General features: G+C 40.6%; 2 protein-coding genes across 2 annotated transcripts in view; one reads left to right on the top strand and one right to left on the bottom strand.

Annotated features, from left to right (window-relative positions):
* Positions 1-26,773, top strand: part of LOC127448827 (ras and Rab interactor 2-like) — a 70,259-nt gene extending 43,486 nt beyond the window's left edge. The window contains exons 3-11 of the mRNA XM_051711653.1: positions 5,672-5,780; positions 6,303-6,375; positions 6,544-6,635; positions 6,974-7,335; positions 8,314-8,818; positions 16,401-16,706; positions 21,631-21,762; positions 21,920-22,086; positions 23,197-26,773. Coding sequence (XP_051567613.1) covers positions 5,672-5,780; positions 6,303-6,375; positions 6,544-6,635; positions 6,974-7,335; positions 8,314-8,818; positions 16,401-16,706; positions 21,631-21,762; positions 21,920-22,086; positions 23,197-23,514 — 2,064 coding nt within the window. The 3' untranslated portion in view covers positions 23,515-26,773. The remainder of the gene's footprint in view (positions 1-5,671; positions 5,781-6,302; positions 6,376-6,543; positions 6,636-6,973; positions 7,336-8,313; positions 8,819-16,400; positions 16,707-21,630; positions 21,763-21,919; positions 22,087-23,196) is intronic.
* Positions 1-27,039, bottom strand: part of LOC127448926 (beta-1,4-glucuronyltransferase 1) — a 171,772-nt gene that overhangs the window by 93,344 nt on the left and 51,389 nt on the right. The window lies entirely within an intron of this gene.

The raw sequence follows: 27,039 nt of genomic DNA, 5'->3' as shown, positions 1-27,039 counted from the left end.
AGATAGATAGATATATTGTCATGGAACGACACATCTCTGCCATGGATCATCGTCGCCTCGCCTCTTCAGAGAGCCATTCTTCAGCCAGGCTCACAACTGGAGTGGAAAGAGGAGAGAGAGGAGGGGCGCAGTGACTTTTCCCCATTCGGTGGCATGTGATGGGGTTCATTTGAACATAATGAAGAGCCTCATCACCGCTGAATTAGATGCGTGCCGGACCCACACTTTTGAACCCCAGCATGAATTAGATGGGATTGGAGCATGCGTTGCGGCCGACGGGCAGAATGCCGGGCCGCTATTTCCCTTGAGCACCAAGGCCGAGGTAAGCCGGGCTGCTCAAGAAGAGCCACTGGACCCCGCCCACTAGTACCTGGAACTTACCCTCTCTACACTACCTTTCCTGCACATAGACCCATGCACCCCAAGGATGCCAGATTCCCCTTTGTTTTGGACACTTTCCCCTTTTTCTGTTGATATTATTTTAAATAAACGCCTCTTCGAGGCCTGACGTCATACCCACTGTGTCTGTCTCTTGCTCACCCAACCACAATATATATATACAGTGGGTGTGACATCAGGCCTCGGAGAGGCATTTATTTAAAATAAATAAGGCTCAGGCTTACCTGGGCCTCGGTGCTTGAGGTGAATAGCGGCCCAGCATTCTGCCCGTCGCCACAACGCGTGCTCCAATCCCCAGCATCACATCTAATTCGTGCTGGGGGTCTGAAGTGCGGGCCCGGTGACACATCCATTCCTGGACCTACAAAGATCCCAGCAGGTAGAGACTGATCCCCCAAGAAGAGGTGCACACCTGGGTTTTAAAGGCAGTGGTGATGAGGCTCTTCATTATGTTCAGGGTTGGGGAGTAACAGAATACAATTAACGGGATTAAATATTTAAAATACAAAATATTAATAACTGTATTCCACTACAGTTACAATTTAAATAATTGGTAATTAGAATACAGTTACATTCAAAAAGTATTTTGATTACTGAAGAGATTACTTTGCATTTTATTGTCATTTGTTTCATTTAATATTTAGTCCTTTCAGATGGAAAAATCTATACATATAAATGATGCTATCCAAAGTGCATTTGAACAGTGGTGAAACACTTTCTTATGATGTGTTACATTCATACGAGCAGACAGAGAAGTAAGTTTGAAGTAAGTCTGGAGCAGAAGTAGAAATAAACCTTGTGTAAATTGTCAGATTTACACTAAGCTAAAATGTTATTTCTAGCAATTTTACATGAACATGTTACCAGACACAATCAAATTTTTTTATCAAGAAAATTCACGTTGAATCATAATTTCTTTTTTTCTGGTAAGACTGATATTAGGGCAAAAATCAAATTCTTGATAATAATAATTTTTTTTATTGTTTTCCTGTAAAAATATCTAAAAATCCTTAAAACAAGATCAATTTGATTTATTTTGTTTTAGAAACAACACTGCATAAGATATTTAGGTTTTTCAGAGAATGTTTTTTTTAACATGTGTATTTTGTCTTACTGTACTGGCAAAGTTTTTATAGTCAAAACAAGTGAAAAAAATCTATCAGTGCTGAAGAAGTAATCCAAAGTATTTAGAATACTTTACTGACTTTGAGTAATCTAACGGAATACATTACAAATTACATTTTACAGCATGTATTCTGTAATCTGTAGTGGAATACATTTCAAAAGTAAACCTCCCAACCCTGATTATGTTCAAGTGACCCCATCATGTGCTGCCGAATGGGGAAAAGTCACTGCAACCCTCTTCTCTTCCCACTCCAGTTGTGAGCCTGGCTGAAGTACAGCTCTCTGAAGAGGCGGGGCGATGATGATCCATGGGAGGGACGTGTCGTTCTGTGACTATATATATATATATATATATATATATATATATATATATACACACACACTGGCAGCCAATAATGTACAGATTTTGCTGTTTTGGAAGGAAATTGGTACTTTAATTCACCAAAGTGGCATTTACCTGATCACAAGGTATAACAGCACCATCTCTATTTGAAAAAAAGTAATTTTTGATCAAATCTAGACAGGCCCCCTTTCCAGCAGCCATCACTCTAATACCTTATCCTTAAGTAATCATGATAAATTGCTAATTTGGTACTAGAAAATCAGTTGCCATTATATCAAACTCAGTTGAAAGCTGTTTGGTTCGTTAAATGAAGCTTAACATTGTCTTTGTGTTTGTTTTTGAGTTGCCACAGTATACAATAGACTGGCATGTCTTAAGGTCAATATTAGGTCAAAAATGGCAGAAAAGAAACAGCTTTCTCTAGAAACTTGTCAGTCAATCATTGTTTTGAGGAATGAAGGCTATTCAATGCTTGAAATTGCCAAAAAACTGAAGATTTCATACAAAGGTGTATACTGCAGTCTTCAAAGACAAAGGACAACTGCCTCTAACAAGGACAGAAAGAGATGTGGAAAGCCAGATGTACAACTAAACAAGAGGATAAGTTTATCAGAGTCACTAGTTTGAGAAATAGATGCCTCACATGTCCTCAGCTGACAGCTTCATTGAATTCTACCTGCTCAACACCAGTTTCATGTACAACAGTAAAGAGAAGACTCAAAGGTGCAGGCCTTATGGGAAGAATTGCAAAGAAAGAGGCACTTTTGAAACAGAAAAACACAAAGAAAAGGTTAGAGTGGGCAAAGAAACAAACACTGGACAACAGATAATTGGAAAAGAGTGTTATGGATCTTAACCCCATTGAACTTTTGTGGGATCAGATAGACTGTAAGGTGCGTGAGAAGTGCCCGACAAGACAGCCTCATCTATGGCAAGTGCTACAGGAAGCGTGGGGTGAAATGTCACCTGAGTATCTGGACAAACTGCTAGCTAGAATGCCATGGATTTGCAAAGCTGTCATTGCTGCACGTGGAGGATTTTGTTTTTTTATGAGAACTCTTTGAAGTAGTTTGAGAAGTTCTGAAAAAAAAATTCAAATTGTAATAGTAATTTTTCACATTATTAATGTCCTGACTATACATTGTGATCAGTTGAATGCCACTTTGGTGAATAAAAGTGCCAATTTATTTCCGTAAGAGCAAAATCTGTACATTATTCCAAACTTTTGGCCGCCAGTGTATATACATATATTCTGCTTTTAGTTTATCAGTAGAATATATAATTTTTAGATTTCAACTTTCCCTTTGCAAATAGAACTGAATAGAAGAAGAACAAGGAGCACTACAACAGATGGAATGGCCCCCAAAGAGCCCGAATCTCAACATCGAGTCAGTCTGGGATCACATGAAGGATAGAAGCAATTGAGACAGCCAAAATAGATAGAAGTGCAATGGCAAGTTCTCCAAGAAGCTTGGAACATCCTATCTGCCAATCAAGAAAAACTGTGTCCAGGAGTACCTTGGAGAATTGGTGCTGTTTTGAAGGCAAATGTTGTCACAGCAAATATTGATTTAGGTTATTTTACATTTAATAGTCTTTGTATGACGTTAATTGATAAATGAAAACTGTTTATGGCATTATTATTTTTGAAGATTTTGATTCGTCACTATGCAACATTTTTCACAAGTGCCTAAAACTTTTGCATGGTATACTGCCAAATGGTGGGCGGGGGAGGGATTTGTAGCCATCCCGGAACGGAGAGTAGCAATGATCCAAAACCCGGTCCCCTCGTGTGTTGAAACTAATGTGCTGGTGATATTTTGGTGTGACTGATTTTAAACTGGCTTTATTAAAGTCCCCGGTCACAATGAACGCGGCCTCAGGGTGCGATGTTTCCTGCTCACTTATAATCCCATACAGTTCCTTGAGTGCCCGGTCTGTGTCGGCTTGTGGGGGAATGTACACAGCAGTGATAATAACCGCTGTGAATTCCCTCGGTAGCCAGAATGGTCGACACAGAAGCATAAGAAATTCCAGATCAGGAGAACAGAAAGACTTGATGGAATGTACGTTCCTCTGATCACACCAGGATTTGTTGATCATAAAACATACACCACCTCCTCTAGTTTTACCTGAGAGGTCTTTCGCTCTGTCCGCTCGGTGCATGGAGAACCCCGCGGGTTCAATGGCTGAGTCTGGAATCTCCGCAGACATCCATGTATATATATATATATATATATATATATACTAAATTATTATTGATGAAATTGTAAGTATTTTAAATACCTAATCATATTTACAGATTATAGTAAATAGAGAATACTCCAGGATATTCTGGAAATGTTAGTGCAGCCTACAATATAAAAGCTGTTGTTGTAAAGTCAGTTAATTTGTGATTGTTATTATTATTTTTTCTGTTAACTAGTTATTTAAAAAATATTATATATGTTATGTGTTTCATTTGTGAATTTGCTTGTTTTCTTAACAACCTGACCTTGGCAGATGTAAAACCAGCTCTTCTGGCTTTGTCGTATTTATTTTGGCATTATGCTGTTATTTTGCAGGGCCTTGGGAGTGGCGTAAATTTAAAAAAATGAAACACACAGAGTAAAATGGAGATTACCTATATTTATTCTGAGCATTAATACAGTATATAAAATAGTAATACAAATAAAATAATGAATAAATAGGTTTTAAAAAACAAGGTGAGGATCCCAAAGTAATAATTAGTTAGGGAGCCAAGAATTTCTAGCCATGACCCAGCACTCGAACAGCGAAAGAAAAAAAAAGCCGAAAACAGAGAATCATGAGCCCTGCAGGTGCACACAGAACAGCATGCCACCCGTTCACTCTTAACTGCGTGCACAGACCATGTAATAATTTATTTAAATCACAGCCTTTTGTGGTTTCATAATCACATAAAAGCACACTGCAAATTTGATGTTATTTAGATTTTTTTGTACTGCTCTTAAGGATAATGAAATTTGTCTAATGATGCATTAGTTAGGAAACGTAGTGGCCAAAACACATAAAAATAATTGCAATGTTTATGATGTTGCTATTTTGTTTATATATCCCTTGCAAAATCATTGAGATTATATTGTGAATATTAATTATATGTTAATTGTATGTTAATTATATGTGACGTGCAAACAAGTAGTTACTAATATTTATGTCACGAACTAGATTCTGTTTGATCTTAATAAACTGAAAGGACAATTTCATTTCTAAGTAATGAGTAGCGTGATTACTGTTCAGACAGGGTAACTAGTAATCAAAAGGATTCTAATTACAATCTAGAAAACTAAGAATGTAACAAAATCTTGGGCACATAAAAGTTTAAACCAAAAATGCAATAAAATGTCATTTTTGGCTTTTAGCTGAAAGAGAAAAAAGACATGGTGAAAAAGCAGTGTTTAATTGACATTGCCCTGGTTTAATTGCATTTAATGTAAACACCAGCGGATAATGGATGATATATTAACAGTAACAAGGTCATGCTCACAGTTGAGCCACGCACACCTCACTGTGTGGTGAGAAAACCAAACATATGAGTGAAAATACAATCAAAACTCACTGTAGTTCATAGATATTTGCAGCTGCCTACCTATTGATCGACTCTGCCTTAGTGGTGTCAAACTCGGCCCGTGAAGTAGTCCAGTCCTTCCACATGTAGAAGGTCTCGCACATACATGCAGATTTGAACTTTTCATCATTAAATCTGTAAATTGTTTATGTTTTTAACTAATTTTGTCATATCTGATAAGTTTTAATTAATTTTACCTGTTTTTCCTCTGTCCATAGACATTTCTGGTGTGTAAATGTAGCGCCACCCACAAGAAAGTTCTGTGTGTGCGGGTGCAGGAGGCCAGGGAGAGTGTGTCACAGTATCCCATCCGTGAGGAAGACTCCAGTGAGTTTAACAAGTCACACACCCCACACACAATATTATGCCACACCACCCATAAATTATACAAATTACTATAGATTATCTTAAACTCAAGTTTAACAATTTACTTGTTAAATAATTTACAAAACTATTGTAAAGCTGTTTTTTTTTTCAGGTGCCCGACACTCTGTAGTATTTTGTGGATTATCCCTTCTGTTGGATTGGCTTGTATATTTTCATTTGTGGATTTTCCTTTTACAAGGATTATCCCTTTGGTCTGTGTTTGTTTTTTCTTTTTCCTTTTTTTACTTGTTTGAACTTTTTTTTTTTTTTAATAAACCTGATTTGACCATCTGCACTTGAGTCCTATTCTGCACAATGATTGCAAAATTATTTTAAATAAAGCACATTTTAGTTCTTTATCTGATATCGCCAAATGAGACACACCCTCACAATTTCAGAATTAAACAATAGCTAAGGCTGGCAGATATGGTTTTATATTGGGTAATGTTTAAAAAGAGTTCAATAAGCTTTGTCTCTGTTCAGCATTTTCTTTAGAAAGTTCAGCCCTGAGCTTCCCAGATCTCTGCCGACTTGTGGCCTTTTACACCGTCAGCAGGTACATTAAAACAACATACTGTACATTACAGGACAATGATTCATATAGAGAAAATAAGTATTTTTATTTGTAGTGTTTTATGTAATTGGCACATATAATCAGTTCATTCTCGTGTGTGTGTGTGTGTGTGTGTGTGTGTGTGTGTGTGTGTGTGTGTGTGTTTTCCAGGGATGTATTGCCTTTCCCACTTGAGCTCCCAGAAGTAATTGCACAGGCCACAACACACACTCAGCTTGAAAACATTTCACATCTGGGTTTCGGTAAGTTACATAGATAAAGTCCAGTAGAATAGAGCTGAACATAGAATAGAAAACAGAGTAAAACAGGACAAATGAACAGAATGCAAAAGAGTAAAATAAAACAGAGAAGAACAGAACATAGTAGAATAGAACAGAACACAAAATAAAAAATATATTAGAGTGATAAAATAAAAACACAAAAAAGTAGAATGATTCGACTAGAGCAGAACAGAACAAAACAGAATAGAACTGAACATAAAAGAATGGAATTATTATAATTAATGTAATCAAATGATTGATGACAACAATTGATGATCTAAAGGTCTGTTTTCCATCTCTATATACATTTTTTCTCTCAGAGTTCTGGAGCTCTCAGACGTCCCCTGGCCTTCCTAATGGACCCCCTCCCCATGGGACATCTAGAGTGATCAGCCCCTGTTTCATCAACCCCCTGTTCCTGCAGCCACCCCAGCCCAGCAGAGCCGCCTCACACAAGCGCCACCGCTTCAAACGCAGCCTCAGGGTCCATGTGTCTAATGAAACCTCTCTCAGTCTGTCGGGAGAATCTGACCCAACCCAGGGTGAGACGCATGGACAGAATTCCAGCCAGGGAGGTCAGAGACGGATCGGTGGAATGAATGTGCTCAGGAGGATCCCAGCGCTCTCTCCAACCTCAGAAGAGGAAGACGAACAGATGTTGGAACTAATACCACCTGTAAATGTGTGTACTCTTGGTTGACCATGATTTTGCCAAGTCGATTGTGTTCCTGTGTCAACATGCTTGTTGATTATAGGACCAACATTTAGGGTTAGGGAGAAGCCTTGGGCTTAAACAACATTCCTATTAACCATTTTTGTCTCTAGAAAAAAGGTTAGAGTTAGGCATCGGGCTGTGGTTGGGTCTTGTACAACACTCTTAACCTATCATTGCCCTTTTATTTTAGGGGTAGTGAAGGTTAGGGATAGGGTAAGGGTTATGACTAGGACTATGTAATATAGACAGTAATCTTGTTCTAGGAGCAACAAAGGATTTCGATCTTGGAACATATTCTAGTGGCTAAATCATGGTCATACTACCCATGTGGCTTCGCATGACAAGCAATTCGTTCTTGTATTAACATCCTTGTTGGTCCTGGGACAGCATTTAGGAATAAAGTTAGGGCAGGGGCTTAAATAGCATTTCTATCAACCAGTTACATTTTTATGAATAGGATAAGGCTTAGGGTTAAGGAGGTTAGGGGCTTAAATAAAATTAATTTTAATAAATCAGATTATTGAGATAGGGAAAAGTGTAGAGTTAGGCTTAAGACTGTTGTCAAGGCTTGTCCAACATTCAGATAAACTTTTCATTTCCCTCTGATTTTAGGGGTAGTTAATGATTGCTGGTTAGGGATAGGGTAAGGGTAAGGACTAGGACTAAGTTTGACAGTAATGTTGAACCAGGATCAACATAAGAAACACATTCTACTTCACAGCTAAAATCACAGTCACCACGCAAGAGAGCGTGGGTGGAGAGAAGTCAGCACAAATATGACCTTTACTGGTTGAACCGCCTCTTACAAACAATATAATGATTTTCATCATACTGTGCCTACACTACACTGTAGTTATGGAAGGTCGTGATCGTGATATTTGTTTGACAGTATTTTTATTGTGCCAAGTACTCAAATGAACATTGTTTTTCCTCACCCCCTTCTAGAGTAATTCTTTACCCCAACGAGACAATGCTGAAGACAACAAGGATCCTGAAGACGGTGAAGTTTGCCTTGCTTTGGAGAGGACTCGAGCTCCTTCCCTTGCCGAACTGGACAGCAATAGTTCCTTCAGCAGTCTGGAGGAGGAGGATGCCCAAGCAGACTCCACCCACCAGTGGCCCCCTGTTACAAGGGGTTCCCGTTTCCCCTCTGCAAACCCAACCTCAACTCTGCGCCGCATGACTGCTGCTTTTGTCTGTGTGTTTGCTCCTGAACGACGAGTGGCTCGATTAGTGGACGAACTCTCCCATGACAGACGGTCTACATTTGGATCATTGGTGCAGGACTTCTTAGAGAAGCAGAGGCAAGAGATGGAGGCCTCAGTACTGACTTCTACTGTGGAGCTGCTACAGGGAATTAGAAGATTTCTGTCCCAAGCCAAAAGCCTCCTTTTGGAAGCAGGAGAAATAGAGCCTCCAATTGAGACACTGGTGCCAGAGAACGAGAAAGGTAGGAGGCATTACTGTTTTAGTTAGTAAGTTGTTTCTTAGCAGACACTTTAATCCAAAGTGAATTAAGCCCGAAATATAATCTACGTAAATATTTAAATGCAGACACCTCTAGTTGTGCAGGATCAATTTGTACAAACTGCTGCATTCAGCACTGTCACAAGGGGTGCTATAACAAGCATTAGCGCATTTCCACAGTCAGATTTCTCTTTCAGGTGTGTGTTTCCCAAAATCATTGTTAGCCTGCTATTGTCGCAAGTTCCATGGTTATCAACATAGTTAAACGATTTGGTGTTTCCCTCAACCATAGTTCCAACAAACATTCACAATCAGCATCACAAAGTTTTCTGGTTGGAACTATGTGTGTTTAGAAGTCTCCATAGTATAAGTATAGTTTCTTGTTAATTTATGGTGTCAACGTCATTTGACTTCAAAAGAGACTTCTATATCTTTTATTCCTTATAGATCTTCCATTCTGTATGATTTAAGACCCCATTTAAATGCACTTAAGAAAACAGCTTATTCCGGGGGCATTCTGAAATTTATGCAAGCAAAATGCAATTTATGATTAATTTTAATAAATCAGATTATTGAGATAGGGAAAAGTGTAGAGTTAGGCTTATAACTCTACACTTTTTCGTACACCAACTAAGAGAAGTGACTTAACACACCTAGGTTGCTGTCGGTTCGTATGTGTTTAAATGTGCCGGGGGAACCCCAGAGTGATGTAAGAGGGGAAACTAACCGAGCCACGTGTATATGGGGGTAAAGACAATGCTAATTACACACAAATGTCATACAAATGCAGACTCTGCTTTCATGTCTTAAGCAGCTTTTTTGCAATAAACTTTTTTCTGGTTTCTATGTAAACGTGCTATAATTTGACATTCATTTAATCTCCGCAGAAATTATCACTCCACCCCTGGCATAACGTCATTAACAACTGCTCTATATTATTGAACCAATGTGGTTAGAACGGCGGATGTGCAACATAGTTACTACAGTTTTGTGACTAGCTAGTTGATTTCTACAACAATGAATCGTACTATGGGAGTTAGACAGTGAGTTACGTCGTTGAGAAGGAAATGCACACCAGATCAGCTTATATCATGGCGGAGCAACAGTCTGAGGAGAATCTTGCTGATTAAGTTAGATCTTATAAATGTATTTAAAGCTAGTTAACTGAATAATAACACATCTGATTTAGCAGAGAAGACATTAGAAAGTAACATCTTAGTTACTTTCGTAAACTCCGTTCTTGTTTCAGTGGGTAGTTCAGTGTTGTGGCAGGAAGGACACAACATCTCGGTTACGAAAGTAATCAAGACGTTCCCTATCTGTCACTCACTCGACGTTATGTCGATGTAGTGACACTAGGGGTTCCTATATGAAACACCACAACTAGCTGAACTGTGTTATGTGGACTGGCGGTGTGAGACGGGCAAGCTGTTGTGTGCCTCGTATCCAGCACACCCGGCCGTCACGTAACCTCCCCCAACGCCCCTACGAGTGTCGTACAGTCCCCTGCACCTCAGGGACAGGTCGACTGCCCAAAAATGGGGACAGGCTGCCCCAGCCGTGGCCTCTTCTCTCTTTTTTTTTTCCAAAAAAGAATGGAAATCTTGTTCAGCTGGGGGCCATAAGTGTCCACGTCGGGGAGGTGTCCCTTCTCAAGGGGAAGACACTACGGAGACCACGCCCTACCCGAAGGGGAGGTAATTGTGTGGAAATACATCCTCTTACCGAGCTTGATGGCGGTGTCTCACGTGGAGAAGTCCCTGTGGTAGGTCCTACCCAGAGGGGAGGAGCTCTACAACATAGTGACCGGTGGCAGAGGGAACTTTGCCCAAGGAAGACGTGGGTTTACCAACGGGGAAACCATCTTGTGGAAGATACATCACACGGGGTTACATACAAGGCAACCAGCGCATGTGGAGCACCTACCCCAGCACAGGGCCTATTAACACACATGCTGGGCTGGCATAGAGTTTCTTCACCAACTCGCCTGCCACAGGGCTAAGGAGGAAGGACATCCAGGATCCACGACTTTGTGAACACAGCTGGGGGGTAAAAGCGCACGTCTCCACCTCCAGGAGGGGGAAGGCGCAATGCACAAGCGGTACACCCGGCCACTCCTAGTACAGTGTGCTCGTAGCCCCAAGGGGGGCGGCATGTCCTGGGCATGATATGCCAAAGCGATGGCGTCAATGACCCAGTGGGCGATCCTCTGTTTGGACACAGCGCTCCCTTTCCGCTGTCCTCCAAAGTAGGCAAAGAGCTGCTCAGAGCGTCTAAAGCTCTGCGTGCGATCCAAATAGATGCGTAAAGCATGCACTGGGCACAGCAATGACAAGGCTGGGTCTGCCTCCTCCTGGGGTAGCGCTTGCAGGTTCACCACCTGATCCCTAAATGGGGTCATGGGAACCTTGGGCACATAGCCCGGTCGTGGTCTCAGGACCATGTGAGAGTATTCCGGACTGAATTCCAGGCACATGTCGCTGACAGATAATGCCTGCAGGTCCCCTACCCTCTTGAGGGATGTGAGCGCAGACAGGAGGGCAGTCTTTAAAGAGACCGCCTTTAGCTCAACTGACTCAAGGGGCTCAAATGGTGCTCCCTGTAGGCCCTGAAGGACCATGGAGAGATCCCATGAGGGAATGAGGTGCGGTCTGGGAGGATTCAACCTCCTCGTGCCTCTAAGGAACCTGATGATCAGGTTGTGCTTCCCTAAATACTTAACGACAACTGCATTGTGGTGCGCCGCCATAGCAGCCACGTACACCCTCAAGGTGGGGGGGACAGCCACCCCACCAGCCTCTCCTGCAGAAAGGAAAGCACCGACCCGACTGCGCATCTCTGAGGGTCTTCGCATCGGGAAGAACACCACTTAGCGAACAGACACCAGTGCAAGGCATATAGGCGCCTCGTAGAGGGAGCCCTAGCCTGAGTGATTGTGTCTACCACCGCGGGTGGTAGGCCACGGAGAGATCCCATAAGGGAATGAGGCCACTTAGGTCTTCTATGTCCCATCCAAGGGCCAGACATGAACATTCCAGAGGTCTGGTCATGGGTGCCAGATGGTGCCCCATCCCTGAGAGAGGAGAACCATCCTCAGGGGAATTCGCCAGGGAGGGGCTGTCGCGAGGAGTGTGAGGTCCGAGACCCAAGTCTGGGTGGGCCAATAGGGTGCCATTAGGATGACCTGCTCCTTATCCTCCCTGACCTTGCACAGGGTCTGTGCGAGTAGGCTCACTGGGGGGAACGCATACTAGAACGGCCCCCAGGGCCAGCTGTGTGCCAGCGCATCTGTGCTGAGGGAAGCCTTGGTCAGGGCGTACCAGAGCGGGCAGTGGGAGGATTCCCAGGAAGCGAACAGGCTTACCTGCGCTTGACCAAATCAACTCCAAACCAGCTGGACCACCTGGGGGTGGAGTCTCCACTCTCCCCTGAGCATGACCTGTCACACTGTCGAGGTCACACAGGATATGAGTGGCTCGCAACGACTTGAGTCACTGCTGACTCCAGAGGAGGCGGTGGCAGGCGAGTTGCGACATGCGACGCGAGCGCAAGCCGCCTTGGCAGCTACTGTACGCTACCATAGCCATGTTGTCCGTCCGGACCAACACGTGCTTGCCCTGGATCAATGGCCGAAGCCTCCGCAGGGTGAGCAACATTGCAAAACACGAGGCAGTTGACATGCTAATGCAGTCGCGGCCCTGTCCCGGAGTCTGCGGCTGCGTGCCCGTTGCACACAACACCCCAGCCATGCTCGGAGGCGTCTGTCGTAACCATGAAGCGCCCGGGGTACTTGCATTAAGGGGACTCCTGCCCACAGGAATGCAAGGCCTGTCCAAGGGCTGAACAGGTAGCGGCAGATCGGCGTGATGACCATGTGATGTGTGCCAGGAAAGCCACGACTGCAACATTGCCATGAGAACATGACCCATCCACAAACGCCGCCTCCGCATGGGCAGCGCCCAAGCACATGAGGCAGCGATCATGGCCATCGGAAGTAGAGAGGTAACAACAGCAACCAGGAATTATACACAAACGGAAGGGCATCTTTAAAAAGATGCTCTCCGTGAGTGCCACTCTTTTAGAAGGAAAATATACTCTTTCAGAGGAAGAATATACTCTTTTAGTCTGCTGAAGCACCCAGGGGCGTTCTCTGCACTCCACCGGTGCAAGAGGGGGAGAAGCCGCTGTAATGCACCATAAATCCAACAGCTTTTGTAGAGATGAATGGATCGGCGGAGGAATTCAGCTTGCTGAAATACAACCACTCGGCTCCGAAGAGAAAATCTGAATGAGTGGTTGCAAGCCAGCTCCTTTTATACCCATATGTCCGGGGGAGTGGCATGCAAATTCCACTCGCCAATTCCCACTGGCTTTTTCTTAAAGATCAAAGGTGTTTGGGGCTCCCAAGAGTGAACCCTAGTGTCACTACATCGACACAACATCGAGTGAGTGACAGATAGGGAACTATTGCCCATGGAGTACTGAGATTTGTTACCGCCACAGTAACACAACAACAATTTACAACAGGACCACATGCTTGCAGTATGTTGGCCAAACATTCACGTCTGTATTTGCATACTTGCAAATAGTATGTTTCTAGCCTTACTGTACACTTACTACAGGGACAAGTATTGTAACATAATATTTAAATGTAAAAATATTTTTAAAGTATTGTGAAGAAAATCAGTTACAGTCTCTACCCATGTTGACTTTAATTGTATTAAGAAAACCAATCAAATCCCAAAGTGGGCTTTAATTTATTAAATTTTTTTAATTGTCCAGACATTGTTTGCAGAAAGTGGATAAATAAGGGAGATGTCATTGGTTTCTTAGTGTAGTTATTAACATTTTTGGAAAAACATATTTCTAGCAACAGCAAAAGTGACAGCAATTGGCTGTAATACATTTTATGTGTGCGATATTTACCTTGAAGCTGAAGTGTTTAATTTTGCAATGCTAGCACCACCATATGGAACTGCAGAAATAAACATTGTTTTAAAACAGATTTATGTTTATACTCTTGGTCAGCCATTGGTTGTTCAAACAGATTGTTCCACCCCAAACTCAGTCAAACCATTGGTTGAGTCAGTGTTGATGTGTTGGGCTTGGATGGGTTGCTTAGACAAACAGAAGAACATTTAAAAGCATCAGTTAAAAGACCTATGAATGGTTTATTTTTGCTGTAATTGCATATTAAGCTGGGATGGGAGAAAGTATTTTAACATAAAATAATTACACACATCAGCTTTAAAAGCAATGTTTTTCAATAATTACTTTAAAGGAATATTCCGGGTTCATCACAAGTTAAGCTCAATACTGTTTGTGGCATAATATTGATTACCACAAAAATTATTTTTGACTTGCCCCTCCTTTTCTTTAAAAAAGGCAAAAATCAAGGTTGCAGTGAGGCACTTACAATGGAAGTGAATGGGGGCCAATTTTTGACCGTTAAAATACTCACTTTTTCAAAAGTATAGCCACAAGACATAAACAATATGCGTGTAATCATGATTATTTATTTTATTTATTTTTTTATGAGGAACGAGTTGAAATACATTTTTATGTAATCAACGTTATGCCACAAATGCTGTCGATTGAGCTTAACTTGTATTGAACCTGGAATATTCCTCTAAGAAGCAACATTTTCAAAACAACATTTAGTAATGTTATTGTGGGAAACTCTGCTTTGAATACTACACCTTGGTTAGAGGTTAGATGCAAGTTGTAAATAGATTTAGTTTTTTTTATTTTTATGGAAGAATCATAACACTAAAAGAAAAACATCCAATCTTTTACACCTTGTGTAGCTGGAAGAACTGATAATGTGGTGTCAAAAAGATGAGTTATCTCCCCCAAATCAAAGCAAGCAATTTAAAAACAAACCTCATCTCTGGGTCTGTAGGGATGGATGCTGTTTCAGATGTTGCTGGAGGCATTTGCATTTTCCACTTTGCATTTATCATTAGCACATAGCACATTCCCACACATACTTTAGGAAACACATTGAGAGAGAGAGAGAGAGAGAGAGAGAGAGAGAGAGAGAGAGAGAGAGAGAGAGTGGGGATGGGTGGGAGATTTTCTTGTTTGCTATAATGTGTCCGGCTCTTTCTTGCTCTGTACAAAAAGTAATTTGTATTGAACAGAGGAGCTTATTAATTTATTGTCAAGCTGCTCAATGGCTGTGTACCAACAGTATATGTACAGTACATTGTCACAGACATAAGTATGTTTAATAGAGCAAAACTGGTATAAGTTCAGAAAGACTTAGAACAAGGCACACAGATTACAAATGAATAGGCCTACATGGAATCTGTGCACTTGTGTCGTATTGGAAATCTGCAGAATTTTGCAAAATGCTTTTAAATTTGGTAAAAAGCACTGAACAGAGCTGAGAGTACTACACTCTTATTGGTACTTAAGAGCATTATCAAATTAGCCAAAATATGTAAAAGAATGTTCTGGTTTCAACACATGTTAAGCTCTGTCAACATCATTTGACTTTCAATGGAAGTCAATAGGGCAAGGTGTTGCACTGGGACAGACGTTAAAATACACACTGTTTCGAAAATATAACCACCAGATTTAAACATTATATGTGCTGAAATGAGAGTAGTCTGATACAAACACTTACTAACCTTGACTGTGCAAAGTTTTATCCAATCTTTTAACTCCTGCTGTTAATCCGGTAAACATGGTAACTTTCACACAATATGTGCAAGGATACCAGACAGTGAATGATTGCATACAGAAAAATCCACCCATAAGAATTACACTGTAAGTAACGCCACTGGCATACAGGACAGGGGTGTGTCCAGGATTTTTTGCCAGGGGTGGCAAAGTGTTGGCAAGAGTCGAGTAAGGGGTGGCATCCAGGAAGTTCGTCTGACATGCAGTGTTGTCTTACTGAGGATTCCGTCTGACTGGGGGGGTGTGTGGATTTGTCTACTGAGGCAGAATACTGTGTCCTCCCAGACACGGGTGGAATATTGTTATGGTCCATGTGCAACACGGATGGGTTAAGCCATTGCCACCGTCTCCAGGATGCAAGCGGGTCCGAGTTGGGTGGCAAGTGGGGTTGCAAAGCTTATTTTTAGGTTGGCAGCTGCCACCCCGTGCCACCCAACTGGCCTCACCCCTGATACAGGACACCTCTGTCACCCCCAGAATGGGTTTTGGGTTGGGGGCGACCCTATTCTAACATGTTTTTATGCAGAACAATAGTATAAAAGTTTTCACAAAAATACAAGCTGCTTTAAATCCTTCAAAATGCTTTACATTTTGAGTGCATTCATGTAAACATGAGTTTGGTTTATTTTCACAAACTGAGGGATGAGTTGAAATTGCCACAGATACTTAACTTGTAGCTTAACTTGTTTTGAACCCTGAACATTCCTTTAATAAACAAATATGCAAGGGACGGGGATGTGTATAACATTCAAATTCTTTGGCTACGGATTCCATGTGGGCCTTCTGTAAAACCATTTCTCCCCAAACTAACATCTCACAGTCACTCTGCAACATACAGACTTCGTATCCTCTTTAATTTTCTGTCATGCGACCCACAGATCTGGTGCTGGAGAAGGCTCTGTTTGGCTGCGTATTGAAACCATTGAAAGTTCAGCTGCAGCAGATGCTTGTCTCTCTTCACACGAGGGATGGCTCCTTACAGAGGATCACTGACAGCATGCTGGCCTGCCAGGAGGGGACGCTAGAGCTTCTGGGTGTACGAGTGGGGTTCCTGGATATTCGTGACATAGACAGAGCAAAGAAAAAATTCACGTTAATGCAACGCAGCCATTCGCCAATTGACAAGGTGTTGCTTTTGCTGCAGGTGTGCAAGAGTGTGTACAAAGCCATGGGGACACAGCCTGGTGAGTAAAGGTTTACTGTCACTGCTGGGATTTATCACTAACTAGTTTAGAATTGGCTGTAAGACTTGTTAAAGTTAAATAGAAAGTTCACCCAAAAATAATAATAATAATCTCTTTATTTTCTTACCATCATGCCGTCTCAAACTTGTTTGACTTCCTTTCTTCTGCTGAACACAAATGAAGATATTTTGAAGGATGTATGATGTAGGGAAGTGGTTCCCAACCCTGTTCCTGGAGGTCCCCCAACACTCCACATTTTTTATATCTCCCTTATCTGACACACCCAATTCAGGTGTATAATGTATAATAATGGCCATAAAATAAAAATGCATTTCAGTTTCATAACAAAATTTCATAACCACAGTATCTTTGGTGCGTTAATGAGAGAAAGCTCATTCACACACTCATGCTTGACGCAAGCACAGAGTACTGTACACTAATCAGACATAGTGTTGATAGTCTTGCATTTTTCACGCCCAGTCAGGTTATTTTGAAAATGCAGATGCGAGTTAAAATGATTCTAGTGGATTAAGCTGTTGATTTAATGTTTTAATTTTGTGTGATTAAATTATGTAAAAACAATGAATCATGCTTCCTGGCCCATATGTAAATTCAGTAATAAAAGTAAGTTGGAGCAATTCAAGCTTGAAGCAGTGCCGGTTTCTCTGAGGCAAGGGAAGCAGTGCCTCCTCAAAAATTCAGATGAGGAAAATAGTCAGATCTACATAAAACAAATAATATATTATGAAATGTGAGCTCAAACAATGTGTATAGCAGTTATATTTCTGTGACGAGGTGGAGGGCGGGGCCGGGCCATGACTACGCATGCCCGGCCCCCAATAGGGCTAATCAGCTGTGTAGAGGGATAAGTCCAGCGAATGCGGCAGTTCGGGAGAGAGATGTTCTGAAATGTCATGTAAACGAGAATGCGTTTTCTTATGCCGCTTAAGAGATAAAGAGAAACACATCCAGGTTTCTCCTGTAGAATGCAGCTTATGTGGCCATGTAAATGCATAAGCAGTGTTCTGATGAGTATTTGAAGAGTGTGCATGAGCATGGAACAGATCGGATATCTAACGTCATAGGATTACGTCTTGTCGATTTTTGCCTGTTTCCCTGACATGAATGTGCAATTTAGAGGCATGCCAAGTAAGGGATAATGTACAGTCAACCAGTTGTTATCACACAATAACCCTGACAGGATAATCAGCTTCGCGTAGGGGTCATGTATCACCCTGAAGGGATTTATTTTGCAATCAACTGACTCTACATTATCTTACGGCTACTAACCAAATAATCAAATACATGGAAATAAAATATTGATTTGCGTTTAAATTATGTAATTTGAGAAGAAAGAAATCGCTGAACAGCTGGAATCAACCTCCGGTTTGCGTCAGAGTACTCTTTGGTGTTTAATTTGTGAAAATGAACATCTGACTCCTCAATATTCAGCCTATTACAAGACTACTTGCCAAATAAATAAATAAATAAATGCACATGAAACTTTGATTTGAGTTTAAATTATTTTATTAACTTACTTGTAGAGATCACATCGTGATCCGAAAAGCACGAGAGACAGCTCGCAGAACCCGGATGAGCGGTCTGATACATCTAAATCCCTGGATGTGCGGTAGTTACAGAGCAATATCTGACCACTGGATGGCACCATTGACCAATCAGATTTGAGTATATCAGAGAGCCATGTAATAAATGCACTTAATAAAGGGCAGTGTCTATGCAAATGAATCAAATTGCACCCGCAAAGTGATTTTTTAAGCCTGACAGTCATTTCAGAAATCGAAACTGTGAGAGCAAATTATTATGAATGAAAGGCAGGTATTAATTTGATTTGCGATGTGCATCATACTGTCATTGTGGCAAAAAAGAGACTTTGAGAATGGCCAAAAGTATTCGCTCATCTGCCTTTAGACGCATATGAACTTAAGTGACATCCCATTCTTAATCCATAGGGTTTAATATGACATCGGCCCACCCTTTGCAGCTATAACAGCTTCAACTCTTCTGGGAAGGCTTTCCACAAGGTTTAGGAGTGTGTTTATGGGAATTTTTGACCATTCTTCCAGAAGCGCATTTGTGAGGTCAGACACTGATGTTGGACGAGAAGGCCTGGCTCGCAGTCTTCGCTCTAATTCATCCCAAAGGTGCTCTATCGGGTTGAGGTCAGGACTCTGTGCAGGCCAGTCAAGTTCTTCCACACCAAACTCGCTCATCCATGTCTTTATGGACCTTGCTTTATGCACTGGTGTGCAGTCATGTTGGAACAGGAAGGGGCCATCCCCAAACTGTTCCCACAAAGTTGGGAGCATGGAATTGTCCAAAATCTCTTGGTATGCTGAAGCATTCAGAGTTCCTTTCACTGGAACTAAGGGGCCAAGCCCAGCTCCTGAAAAACAACCCCACACCATAATCCCCCCTCCACCAAACTTCACAGTTGGCACAATGCAGTCAGACAAGTACCGTTCTCCTGGCAACCGCCAAACCCAGACTCGTCCATCAGATTGCCAGATGGAGAAGCTTGATTCATCACTCCAGAGAACGCGTCTCCACTGCTCTAGAGTCCAGTGGCGGCGTGCTTTACACCACTGCATCTGACGCTTTGCATTGCACTTGGTGATGTATGGCTTGGATGCAGCTGCTCGGCCATGGAAACCCATTCCATGAAGCTCTCTACGCACTGTTCTTGAGATAATCTGGAGGCCACATGAACTTTGGAGGTCTGTAGTGATTGACTCTGCAGAAAGTTGGCGATCTCTGCGCACTATGCGCCTCAGCATCCGCTGACCCCGCTCTGTCATTTTACGTGGCCTACCACTTCGTGGCTGAGTTGCTGTCATTCCCAATTGCTTCCACTTTGTTATAATACCACTGACAGTTGACTGTGGAATATTTAGTAGCGAGGAAATTTCACGACTGGACTTGTTGCACAGGTGGCATCCTATCACAATACCACGCTGGAATTCACTGAGCTCCTGAGAGTGGCCCATTCTTTCACAAATGTTTGTAGAAGCAGTCTGCATGCCTAGGTGCTTCATTTTATACACCTGTGGTCATGGAAGTGATTGGAACACCTGAATTCAATTATTTGGATGGGTGAGCGAATACTTTTGGCAATATAGTGTATATATATATATACTGTATATATATACACTCACCGAGCACTTTATTAGGAAAACCTCTACATCTACATATTTTTGCGATTATCTAATAAGCCAATCATGTGGCAGCAGAGCAATGCATAAAATCATGCAGATACGGGTCAGGAGCTTCAGTTAATGATCACAACAACCTTCAAAATGGGGAAAAAAGAGTGGTTTCAGTGATTTTGACCGTGGCATGATTGTTGGTGCCAGACGTGCTGGTTTGAGTATCTCTGTAACTGCTGATCTCCTGGGATTTTCTTGCACAACAGTCTCTAGAGTGTATTGAGAATGGTGCAAAAAACAACCAGTGAGTGGCAGTTTTGTGGACTGAAATGGTTAACAGAGAATGGCCAGACTGGTTCGAGCTGACAGAGAGGCTACAGTAACTCAGATTACCCATCTGTACAATTGTAGTGAGCAGAATAGCATCTCAGAATGCACAAAACGTCGAACCTTGAGGCGGATGGGCTACAACAGCGGAAGACCACGTCGGGTTCCACTTCTGTCTGCCAAGAACAGAAAGCTGAGGCTGCAGTGGGCACAGGCTCACCAAAACTAGACAGTTGAAGACGGGAAAAACATTGCCTGGTCTGATTAATCTCGATTTCTGCTGAGACACAAAGATGGTAGGGACAGAATTTGGTGCAACAGCATGAATCCATGGACCCAGCCTGCCTTGTGTCAACAGTCCAGGGCCTTGTTTCCCAAAAACATCGTAAGCCTAAGAAGATCATAGAATCCATCTCACGATTAATTTTAGTTTTGCGGCCTGTTTCCCAAAAGCATCATGACTGAAGATGCTCGTAGATTTACGAGTGCTCTGGAGTGCTTTGGATCAATCATTATTGGGAAACGAGGCCCAGGCTGGTGGTGGTGGTGTAATGGTGTGCAGAATGTTTTCTTGGCACATTTTTGACCCATTAATACTGATCTATCATTGCTTGAATACTACAGCCTATTTGAGGATTGCTGCTGACCATGTACATCCCTTCATGGCCACAATTTATCCATCTTCTAATGGCTACTTCCAGCATGATAATGCACCATGTCACAAAGTAAAAGTCATCTCAAACTGGTTTCATGAACATGACAATGAGTTCACTGTTCTTCAGTGGCCTTCCCAGTCACCAGATCTGAATCCAATAGAACACATTTGGCATGTGGTAGAATATATATATATATATATTTGCTGAGAAAGTATAAAGTAAATATATTTATACTCACCAAGCACTTTATTAGGAACACTATACTAATACTGTGTAGGGCCTCCCTTTGTTTTCAAAACAGCCTCAGATCTTTGTGGCATGGATTCCACAAAATGTTGAGATTCTGGTTCATGTTGACATAATTACATCACACAGTTTCTGCAGATTTGTCAGCTGCACATTCATGCTGCAAATCTCCTGTTCTACCACATGCCAAATGTGTCTGTGTCTATATATATATTTATATATTTGCTGAGAAAGTATAAAGTAAATATATGTATGAATAATTATATGATATGAATAATTATTTGGCAGGTCATGTAATTAATTAAATAAAAATTAATCGATTGACAGCCCTAACAAAAACACATCATACATCCTTCAAAACATCTTTGTTTATGTTCCACAGAAGAAAGAAAGTCCTACAAGTCTGAAATGACATGAGTGAGAAAACAATGTGAGAATTATCATTTTGGGGTGAACTATTCCTTTAAGACTTGAATTTAATCCTTGACTGTGCTGTAAGTACAAGTTTACTATCCTATTTTATTTCTACAGATCATGAAGTGGGGTCTGAGGACTTCCTACCGGCATTGTCTTATGTGCTAGTTCAGTGTAATATCCCGCAACTATTGCTAGAGACAGAGTACATGATGGAGCTGCTTGAGCCATCATGGCTGACAGGAGAAGGTAAAAGAGAAGGCACCTCAAAATCAAAAAGAAATAGACTCTGTTGCCAACCCTTGTAAACTGGTTACCGCGAGCCCTAACCTTAATCCTAACCTTATCCTAACTCTAACCCCTAACCCAGGCTGGTCATGTCTTTGTGGTTGCTCATCTTTCATAGGTGGATATTACTTGACAAGTGTTTATGCCAGTCTATGGCTGATTCAGAGCAAGCCTGGGAGCACACCCACTTGTAGTTTGACCAATGAGGCTCAAGAGAGCTTGAGGGAGTGGAGCAGGAGGCGGGGCCAAGAAGCAAAAGCCCAGAAGGACAGTCAGCAGAAACAGGTTGAAACCAAGACACACACGGCGTATTGATTTTTTTATTTTCTTCACTGCACTCTTTAATTCACTTATTGCCTGATTATTAGGAAAACAGCTTTTAAAGGTGTTTAAAATGTTATTTAAATCAAAAAAATTAGAATACTGATTTTCTATAAATAACAACTTATAACAACTTATCAATAACTTTGTTTGAAAAAGGTTGAAGATGCCTGCGTTAAACAACTTTGGCAACATATTTAACTTCCATAATGTGAAATACTGTATTTCTAAATGAAACAGAATATCAATGCTGCGTTCCATTCAAAGTAGGACGTGGAAAATTCCGATTTGATACCTCTGATCTCTGACAAAAAAGGCATTCCATTGCCCAGTGCTCGGAAGATGACGTATAAACAAACAAAGCTTGTATGCTCCTGTTATTTTAGCAGGTGTTTTATTGTTACCAGAGACATCTCCTAGCAACCAAATTGATAAACGATGCTGCAATACTAGCATTTGTTGTACAGGCGTACAATTCTCAAAAGACTGCCCCATATTTTGAACACCTGTCTCTGCAAATGTTTGGAAACTGGTTTTATTATCATGTAATGTAGGACTCATTGATGGATATTATTTAATAAAAGTAAATGTTTATCAGTAACTTTGTACATCTCATGCCGACATGTTTGTGTGGCATCAGGCATCTGCATCTTTGCAAAAAATAGGAGTTTCCAAGTTGAAAGTCTTGCTTCAAGGGGCATTCCATTGCATTTATCCTAGTAGGAAGTTGGAAATTCAGAATTTCCGAGTTGAATGGAATGCAGCATAAGACATGATCTAGGGCGGGGCTTCATTTTATCCGTCAAGATTGGATAGGATCATGAGGTGGTGTAACAGGCTATGATATTATTGGATAGTATTGTTTTTCCCCTTGATAAGGACAGCAGAAGAGTAGTCTTTTCAGAGGCAGAGAAAGTTATTGTGATGATAGCAAATATTGAAAACAACAGTTTATTTTTTTAGAGTAGAATGCCTTGCTGAATTGTGCACAAAATAAAATTATTTATTTCTCACTATTTGGTATAAAGTTCTCAAATCCACTGCTAACTCTGTGTGTTTGTGTTGTTTGTGTAGAGGTTCGTCCGCGTGTTATTCCAGGATGAGAGTCGTAGTGCAGTGCGGACACTTCTCTGGAAGGCAGGGGAGAATGTAGATGCGCTGGCCCAAACCTGCGCTGGTCTGTTTGATGTGAACGATCCCCAGCACTATTGTCTGTTCTGGAGGAGTGAAGGGGAGATGCGTCCTCTACCTGCCCACGTTCAGCCCCATGAGCTGGGCATGCACGAGGGAGGATCTCTGTCGTACCTCCACTCTGATCACGACTTTAGCAAAGTGCGCAGATTGACCAGAGAGGGCGCTGTCGATCTTGGGGAGTCTGTATGTGAGGAGTGAAGAGAAACAGGTGTAGAATTACTTTTTCACTTTTGGTCGCATTTGTGGCAAGACGATTTGAATGCTGTATATGTTTCTATGAATGATGTTGATTATTTTTTGTGTGCGTGTGTTTTCATTGTGTGTTACAAATCAGAAAGCACATCAGCGTTTTAGATTCATTGAAACAGATAATCCACAGGTGAGACATGGTAATAATGCAAAAAGCAATATCTGCCAAACAAGAGGATCTGGAAAGAGTTTAGCCATCTGAGATTTAATTGTAACTTAAAGATTGGCTCACCAGAAGTGTGTATTGCCAAACAACAATACCAAAGTGTTGAATATGAATACAAAATATTCATAAAAATGTTTACATAATATATGTATGCATCTGTGATGCTCTGTGTTTGGGTCATTCTCAGGAGATGGTTCCATTTGTCATTTGCTGTGTGTCCCCAAGACTTAATTAACAGTATACTGAACTTTAGGAACATTATTTGTTGCTAACTTTTAGTGTGTAATGCAAAAGAAAAAAAAAATTAAATAACAAAAAAAAAACAAAAACAATTCATAGGAATATCAGCCAATCTGCAAGTGCCCATTCATCCCCATTATATTTCAATGGGCTAATGTGCATCCCAAATCGTACACACTTCTGCACTATTTTACGGCATTTTGTTGTCTAGTAGGGCGAGTAGTATGTTTACGCTGAAAATGCAATGAAAAGAAGTGTACTATGAGTACCCAGATGATGTACTTCTTTAACTGAAATAAGGGAGTGTGGAATGTTGGACACTTCATGCCTTCGGCAATCACGCTTGCCCTACATAGCGGAAGGGGAATGCTTTACCTTCACCCACACTGTGTGAATATGTACGTTATTTGAGATATAAGTATTAAACTGAGGTTGGCTAACATGCTAAAGCTAGCAGCAATATATGACATGCATTTGAAATTGTCAGCTGTTAAACGAAGAATGTTTCCGTGGAATAAAAAACGTTAGTATTCCATTTGGGACTATACTTCATTTTGAAAATTCATACACTAGATGGCGAGTGTATAGATGCCACAGAATACATAAAAATGCAATACTACCTACATTTAACTTCTACTGGAATTGAAATATCATGCTTTCTGTGTCTATGCAGTTTTTTTCTTTCTTGAGAAAATGCAGAATTTGTCCCTGTACTTTCTGTTCAGTCCCACTATGCTGTGTCATTTCCTCCTTAAAAATATTGTTTGCTTTTTCTGGGAATGACATCATAAATTTTTTTGGCCACATAATTCAAACAGAAGCAAGTTTCTGACAATTTACAGCTTTTAATCTCTATTTTTATTTTTATTAATAGTTATAAATGTATTAATAATTTTGATTAATAATTATTGTATTAATATAATTATTTATTAATAGTTATTTTTATTATTATGTTTACACTTATATTGGCTTTAAATTGCTTAGCTTAATAGACATTTTTATTTTTTATTTTTACAAATAATATGGTTACATTTTTAACCAAAAATATTGCCCCCAATATCTATGATGATTACTGGCGGAGGTGAGAATCCAGTAACTTTTTAAAATAAAAGAATAATTAGTATAGCATAAGCAAAAATGTCACCGTTTCCTGAGAAGGACCCATTTGGTATTAGGACTATATTGTGAGCTACGTATGTGCATTTTACAATAACAGTACTGGTACTATAGCCTGCTCTGATTGCTCACCTGTAGGAGTATTACTTGAAATGCACCAGTTATGTTATAAGCTCAGCATTAATTAAATTGTTTGAAGAATGCAGTGAATATGTGTCATCATAAACAGTTCTTAATTCTCCATGTAAATCAGACACCAATGAATCGATACTGTTGTATTTTGCTCATGTGTTCAGCCTACAAAATGCACCATGCCGAATTCACTGAATGTACAACTGTAATTTCACCCTATGGTGGACAGATAAACATGGTGATTCTGTTGGTGACTTCAGTTTGATTTATGGCTGAATCTCATAACAGGAAGAAATGTTAAAGGGATAGTTCACTGAAAAATCGAAATTCTGTACCCATGGACTAACCCTCGTGTTTTTAGAAGCCTGTATGACTTTCTATGTTGCGTGGAAAACAAAATTACTTATTAGTTGTTTATATGGAATGTCCAAGCTCCTCTTTCCACACAATGAAAGTGAATAGAGACGACAGCTGTCAAGCAAAATTTCCATTGAATAATGACTTAACTTTCAGCCTGTTCATCACAGAAAGCCATATGGCTTCAGAATACTTAGGATATAGGACGACTTCTATGATACTTTTTTTTTTTTTTTTTTTGTCCTTTATGGGGCTTGATAGCCCCTGGTTGCCATCCACTTTCATTGTATGTAAGAGAGCAGCTTAGATATTCTGCTACTACTCCATTGGTGTTTCATATAATTTTATAAATAAATAAAAAATAAGTGTTTGGGCTGATTGGTAAGTTAATAATGACAATTTTCATTTGTCTGTGAACTATCTCTTTAAGTCAGGAGATTTCCCTCTTGGTTTGAGGAAAGGTAGGTGACACTGAGTATTTTTCAGACTGGTTTTAGTGTGAAGCCAAACAACTCCATCAAATGCTAGTTTACTGATTTCAATTTAATGTGACAGTGTAACATTTTCTTTCTCCCATGTATGAACTATAATGTAATTTTTATTCTACATGGGTTTCTGATGATAAATTCAATTTTCATTGCTGGATGGCTTTCATTGCTGGATCAGTTGAACTCTTGATATTTGAACTCTGCATGCATTTGTTTGTGATGCGGTTCATTGTAACGCATGAATGAACAGTACGCTTCATATTGTTTCATGCATCACATCTGCACATAATTTCTTTCAGTGTTTACTGCCTACAGAAAGGTGCTGTACTCTTGTTCACTGACTTACAATATTAAACTCCAAATGTGAATGCTAACTGCTCATATCTCACTCTGGAGCTCTCAGTTGTATTTGATGGGTGAATTACTTGCAGGTTAAATAATATTGGAAAGTTTGTGGTCTTGATCATCAAAGTAAATGATGTGTGTTTGTAGTCCACTAGATGGCAGCAGTAATTTAGTAATCATTTCTAATATAGTTTTGAGGATGTTTTCCTAATGTGGAGCTACAAGTAGGTTTCCAATCAAATGTTGTTTGGTAATTTTTTTGAAAAACAAGAGAGACCACATTGTTGTCAGACGCAGTGAGTACTTAGTCCATTTTTGTGCATTTTTACGCAAAATCATTATGCATATCAACATTTTATTTGTAATTTCTTTTTAGACTGATAAAAAGCTTGATCTGCTTTTAAAGGTGCATTCTGTAATTTTTTCCTGATTAATGTTTTTTTTTCACATCCACACACTTATCCGTTTAAGTTTAAAAATCTGTTTTTAGTTTCCTAAAGTCATCGTTTTCCAAAGTATGCGGTAATGGAGAGCGTTTTCGGTGGAGGAAAATGGCGTTCTAGTGAGGATGAGAGGTAAATGTAGCGGAATTAAAGCTTCTACAATCGAAAACGTGTGGATGTTGCCTCA

Source organism: Myxocyprinus asiaticus, chromosome 1 (assembly GCF_019703515.2).
Source record: "Myxocyprinus asiaticus isolate MX2 ecotype Aquarium Trade chromosome 1, UBuf_Myxa_2, whole genome shotgun sequence".
In the NCBI taxonomy this organism is placed as follows: domain Eukaryota; kingdom Metazoa; phylum Chordata; class Actinopteri; order Cypriniformes; family Catostomidae; genus Myxocyprinus; species Myxocyprinus asiaticus.
The sequence above is the reverse complement of the archived record's forward strand: the minus strand, read 5'-3'. Positions and strand labels throughout refer to the sequence as shown.